This window comes from Acinonyx jubatus, chromosome A2, assembly GCF_027475565.1.
Source record: "Acinonyx jubatus isolate Ajub_Pintada_27869175 chromosome A2, VMU_Ajub_asm_v1.0, whole genome shotgun sequence".
NCBI lineage: Eukaryota > Metazoa > Chordata > Mammalia > Carnivora > Felidae > Acinonyx > Acinonyx jubatus.
Genome location: NC_069383.1, coordinates 155,614,249 through 155,620,248, shown reverse-complemented (window position 1 = coordinate 155,620,248; position 6,000 = coordinate 155,614,249). Strand labels below are relative to the sequence as shown.

General features: G+C 54.1%; 1 protein-coding gene and 1 long non-coding RNA gene across 3 annotated transcripts in view; one reads left to right on the top strand and one right to left on the bottom strand.

Moving 5' to 3' along the window:
* Positions 1–270: 270 nt before the first annotated feature.
* Positions 271–5,457, bottom strand: LOC106985919 (uncharacterized). The gene is made up of 3 exons (XR_008297231.1): positions 4,432–5,457; positions 1,335–1,423; positions 271–374 (listed from the first exon to the last, which is right to left on the bottom strand). It is a non-coding gene; the product is annotated as an uncharacterized LOC106985919 (long non-coding RNA).
* PKN1 (protein kinase N1) overlaps positions 5,248–6,000 on the top strand; it is a 23,512-nt gene continuing 22,759 nt past the window's right edge. Inside the window, exon 1 of one of the 2 annotated variants that reach the window (XM_027050378.2) lies at positions 5,248–5,459. In XM_027050378.2, the coding sequence (XP_026906179.1) occupies positions 5,439–5,459 (21 nt within the window). In that variant the 5' untranslated portion in view covers positions 5,248–5,438. Of the gene's footprint in view, positions 5,460–5,508; positions 5,640–6,000 lie in introns of those variants that run through there. The other variant, XM_053219746.1, reaches the window with a different exon arrangement.

Genomic DNA, 6,000 nt, shown 5'->3' with positions numbered 1-6,000 from the left:
AGGATCTGTGTACTTCACCATATGTAAGTTGTGCCTCCATCAAAATAATTAACAATGAAAAATGAAAAGACATAGGGGCACCTGGGTGGCTCAGTTGGTTAAGCATCTGACTCTTGATTTCAGCTCAGGTCATGATCCCACGGGTTTGTGGGTTCCAGCCCCACATGGGGTTCCTCACGCTGATAGTGCGGAGCCTGCTTGGAATTCTCTCTCTCCCTCTCTCTGCCTCTCCTGCGCATGTGCTCTCTCTCAAAATAAATAAACTTAATTAAAAAATTTTTTTAAATAAAAAGACATACCTCATAGTTAAAATGGAGGTCACGTGTGTTCACCTTCCCACGTTCACTCCCCTCCCCCGCTACAGAAACAACAACCTAAAAAAAAAAAAAAAAAAAAAAAAGATACTGAACAATTACCGACCCCTTGCTCTGTGCTTTACAAGAATTAACTTGGGGCACCAGGGTGGCTCTGTCAGTTAAGCGCCTGACTTCCTTCCGCTCAGGTCACGGATCTCGCCGTTCAGTTTGTGAGTTTCAGCCCCATGTTGGGCTCTGCGCTGACAGCTGCAGAGCCTGCTTGGGATTCTCTGTCTCCCTCTCTCTCTGCCCCTCCCCTAATCGCTGTCTCTGGAAAATAAGCGAACACTAAAAAAACAAAAGAATGGACTCATTTAAGCTTCCCAGTAACCCTATGAGGCTGCGTGGATTATCATCCCCTTTTACAGACGAAGAAACTGAAGCACAGGGCAGTGAAGTCACTTGCTCAGAATTTTACTGTTGGTCTGGGGCACTGCCAGGATTTGAGCCCAGGTAGCCTCACTCACTTGAGCCAGGATGCCTGGCACACCACAGGACACTAGCCCCTATGTTTGTTATAAACTTGATACATAGTTTCACTTTCTGTTCTTCAGTAATGGATATAAGCAATATCAAATTGTATCATTTTTTTTCTGCTTGTTTTTTTTTTTTTTTAATTCCCCCTCCAACCCAATGGTTTTTTGAGTTTAGCCTTGTTGATACGTTTCTTCTTTCTGGTGCCAGATGAATCTACTCCCCTCTCTTTTTCTGGCCCCTGCTGGAGGAGACTTGGTTTGCAAAGAGCCTTATCTTTTGAGAAACGATCCTTAGTCCCTCCCCTGCTAAGAATCCGTCAGTGGCTCCCACAATCCTCAGGGTCAAGCTTGAACTCCAGAGACGTGCTGGAACCCCTCCATCCCCACCATCTGCAGCATCTGGAGACTGCCCCCCACTTCAGGTTCGTCAGCACGAAAAACTCCAGCCATACCCCATCATGCTCTGTTTGTTCAACCATCTGTTCACCCAGCAGCTACTTACTGAGCCCTTTCCACACGCTAGACACTGTTGTAGGAGCCAGGGACTCAGCAGAGGACAAGACAGACAATGATCCTTGGGGAGCTGACATCCTGGTTGAGACAGACAAGTAAAAAAAAAATAGAATTGTATTTACTAAAATTTGCAAGGAAGAAAAATTGAGCTGTTTGAGGATAAGAATTTGGTAGAGATGGGGTGGGGCCTGTTTTAGGCAGAGATGCAATCAGGGAGGATTTCTCTAAGAAGGCAACATTTGAGGGGCGCGTGGGTGGCTCGGTCGGTTGAGCATCCGACTTCGGCTCAGGTCATGATCTCACGGTCCGTGAGTTCGAGCCCCGCGTTGGGCTCTGTGCTGACCGCTCAGAGTCTGGAGCCTGTTTCGGATTCTGTGTCTCCCTCTCTCTCTGCTCCTCCCCTGTTCATGCTCTGTCTCTCTCTGTCTCAAAAATAAATAAATGTTAAAAAAATTAAAAAAAAAAAAGAAGGCAACATTTGAGCGAAAATGGAAATGAAGTGAAGAAGAGAGAATGCGGAGAAGGGAAAGCATTGCAGGCAGAGAAGACAACAAGTACAAAGGCCCTGAGGTTGGAATAGGCAGGTTTTTTTTTTTTTGAGGAGCGGTGAGGAGGCCATATGGCCAGAGGGGCAAGAGCGAGGGGAGCAGAGTGGGAGATCGGGGGAGAAGTCAGGACATGCCAGGTTCTCCCTCGCCCACCTCTAGGGCTTTGTCCCTGCTGTTCCTTCAATCAGACACCCTTTTCCTCTTTATCTACTTTGCAGTTTCCTAATTGGTCCCTCAATGTCAGCCCTTCTGCCTCTTCCACAGTAGTCCTGGGATACCTTTCTCCTGACACCCGACACCCTGTCCACTCACTCATTCGGCAAAGACTCACTGAGAATAGGCCAACTGCTGGGCAATTTCAGAGGAGTGACAGTTAAATAAAATAGGGCTGTATTTTATAATAAATACAACAGGGCTTGGAAAGGTCTCTCAAGGAGGTGGCATTTCAACAGAGACCTAAATGATCAGAAGAGGCCCGTCTTGGGGAGATATGATGAAAGGGCACTCCAGACACTGGCTAGTGCAAAGGCCCTGCAGTTGGAAGTAAAGTGAGAATATCTGAGGAACAGAGGGAAAGCCAGCGTTGTTGGATGGGGATGAGGGGAGCGGAGGAGGTACCTCTGGACAAGTGAGCAGAGGCCATACAAGACTGCCTTGTAGACCAGGTGAGGGGCGGATGTGTTTCCTAAGGCCTCCAAAGAACCAGGAACAGGTTGTCCAGCAGGCAGAGGTGGGGAATGGGGTGTGATTTAGGGTTCCTGAGGCCCCAGAGAAGACTGGAGAGGGGCCAAGAGCAGCTGCGGGGACGTGCCAGTATAGTTATCATATTCGATTGAGATTGCACAGTAAGTCCCTCGGTCTCCTTGTTTCAAGCCTGCATGTGACTCTGTTTACAGTGCCACCAAAGTCCCCAGCGGGCATCGATAAATACTCACTGAATAAATGAATGCTGGGAGTTTGGAGTGAGAATTTGGCAGGGTTCCCCAGCTCTATCCAGGGAGGGAGTCTGGGACCTGGCAGGCAGCAGAAAGCCCATCCCTGGACACAGTAGCCCAGTCCCTGGGCCAGCCTGGAGCCTAGCTTTGCCACATCCTCTCCATGTGTGAAATAGTTGGGCTGAAGAATTAGAAGAAGACAGGGCAAAGTCTACAGACATCCCAGCTCCAGAGCTGGGGACTTTCCTGACACCCCACACTGTGTCCACTCACTCTTTCCACAAAGATGGAGTGCACCTAGGCCAAATGCTGGGCAATTTCAGAGAGGAGTGACAGTTTAAATAAAGAAAACAGGGCCATGTTTATATATGGCAGGGCATGGAAAGGTCTCTCAGAGGAGGTGACATTTAAATGGACACCTAAATGATCAGAAAAGCCTTGGGGAGATGTGTGCCTCAGTTTCCTCATCTGTAAATTGGGAACAAAAGAACTACCTCAAAGCATTCTTTTTTTTTTTTTTAATTTTTTTTTCAACGTTTATTTATTTTTGGGACAGAGAGAGACAGAGCATGAACAGGCGAGGGGCAGAAAGAGAGGGAGACACAGAATCGGAAACCGGCTCCAGGCTCTGAGCCATCAGCCCAGAGCCCTACGCGGGGCTCGAACTCACGGACCGCTAGATCGTGACCTGGCTGAAGTCGGATGCTTAACCGACTGCGCCACCCAGGCGCCCCCAAAGCATTCTTTTAAAAAAAATTTTTTTTAAACAATATTTATTTGGGAGAGAGAGAAAGAAAGAGAGAGAGTGGGGGAGGGGCAGAGAGAGAGGGAGACACAGAATCCAAAGCAGGCTCCAGGATCCGAGCTGTCAGCACAGAGCCTGACATGGGGCTCAAATTCACAAACAGGGAGATCGTGACCTGAGCCGAATTGGGATGCTTAACCAAATGAGCCACCCAGGCGCCCCTCAAAACGCTCTTTAATTCAATTGACAAATGAACGAGGGACAGCCAGGAGGCTGGTATGGATGAACTAGTGCGCAAGGGGAAGAGATACAGGGAGAGAGAAAAGGGAAGGTGAAGGAGGTGAATCGTGTAGGGCCTGTGGTCTTTGGGTAGGACTTAGGCTTCTACTATAAAGACAGTGGGAGCCATGGAGGGATCTAGGCAGAGGAGGGAGGTGACCACACTCAGGTGTTCACAGGCGTTCTTAGACTGTTGTTTAGGCTGTGATGGGGAAAATAGACTAGGAGGTAAAGGGTGAAACTGGGAGACCTGAGAGGAGGCTACCGCACTGGTCCAGATGAGCAATGAGACCGGACCAGGTAGGTGGGGGCTGAGGAAGGGGTGAGAAGTGGGCGGATTCTGGATCGGTGTCATTCTCCTCCTCTTCCTTCTTTTTCTTTCTCCGTTAAAACACCCCAAATTAAAAAAAAAAAAAAAAAAAGAGGAAAGAAAACATCTCTCCCTGGTCTCTAGGTAACCAAAGTATCCTCAGCCCTCGGAGTTTTGGCTGATCCCCGGAGGGCGCTAATGTTCAGGCTCAGTCGCCAGGGAGCGCTCCCCGCCCTGAGCCCCAAGGGACCAAGGTTTGGCTCACTCACCGGGTTTCCAAGGGAGTGCGGGGTCGGCCTCGAGCCAAGCTGCACGCTCTAGAGACTCCAGAGACCCTGGAGAAGCTCCGAAGAGACCTCCACTCTCCTCCGCTTGGGCACGGGCCTGCTGCATTTATGGAACGCCACCTGCATGCAACAGCTCTGAAGAAGAGTACGGTCTACATTTTACAGCGGGGAAGACTGAGGCTCAGCAGCCACAGAATCCTTCGGGCCCACAGCGAGTCAGTTGTAACAACGGCAATAACATTAAGCATGACAGCCGCTAACGTTTATTAAGCGCTTACTGTGTTCTCAACACTTGGCACGCACGGTCTCAATTTCATCAACACCGAGGGGTGGGTAGGGTAAATCCCACTTCACAGATGAGGCGCTCTTTGGACGTGGGGCTCCCCCAAGGCATGAGATGCTGGGATTTGAACCCAAATCTGTCCAGAGATTGTCTCCAGGCAAAGGATGGTCCTTCCCAGGAGCCCCGAGCTTGCGAACGAGGGGGGAGATGGATTGTTTTTGTGTTTAGAGGGGTCCCGGGAGGCTCAAAGGCCTCTGCCAACCCCCGCCTTAACGTGGCTCAGTCTTTTCTTCGGGTTCCCGCGCGCTCAGATGGGGGACACCTGGGCAGGGTGAGGATGCAGAAAGAGGCAAGGGCGGGGGGAGCAGACGGGGTGAATTCGGCCGGGAACGGGGACCGCCCTGCAGCCGAGACCCCGCAGCCCCGGGGGCCGCCGGGAGCCGCGCCCCCTCGGCCCCGCCCCCTCCCCGGGCGCCGACCTCGGCCGTCACGTGACCCGGCCCGGCGGCCGCTGGGGCCGGAGGGCGCGGCGCGCGGACGCGGCGGCCTGGCCAGGCAGGGCCCGAGCGGAGCAGGCCGGAGCGGGCCGCGCGCTGGCGGGGGCTCGCGCCGCGCCCGCCCCTTCCCCGCCCCGCGCGGGGCGCACGCGCGCTCCTCCTGTTGCCCCTCCCTCCGCGCGGGGACCCCTGGCGGGCGGCGCGAGGACATGGCCAGCGACGCCGTGCAGGTAGGCGCACCTGCGTCCGCAGCCGCCGGGCGGCCGGCCAGCGCCGGGGACCCCCCGCCCGCGCGTTGCCGGGGCTCCCCGGGGCCCGGGAGGCCAAGGTGGGGGCCTCCCGAGGGCCCGGCGCCCCCTCCCTGGGACGACACCGTGGAACCAGCACGGTCCCCCTTTCGGCAGGTGAAGGTACGCACCGAGGGGAGCGGGGAGGTCCGGAAGGCCCCCGCCGCACCCCTAAGCTCCTCCCCTCCCTGAGCATTAGAAGGGGCGCGGCGGAGGCTCTCGTTCGAACGTCTGTGGCTGGCTGTGCGTCCCGGTGCCTGTCGCCCCCGTCACTCAACTAGGCACTCCCTTCCCCCCCCCCCCCCCCCCCAGCATTCAGTTCCCGGCAGGTGCGGCTCCACCTGGGGCAGGTGCCTGGCGCAGTGGCCCGGAGGGGAGGAGGCCGTTCGGTCGGTGCCCCTCCCCCAGCACAACAAAGCTCTGGCGGCCCCCCGCCTCCAGACGGAGCTTTATGATGGTCCCGACGCCACCCAGATTGGCACCT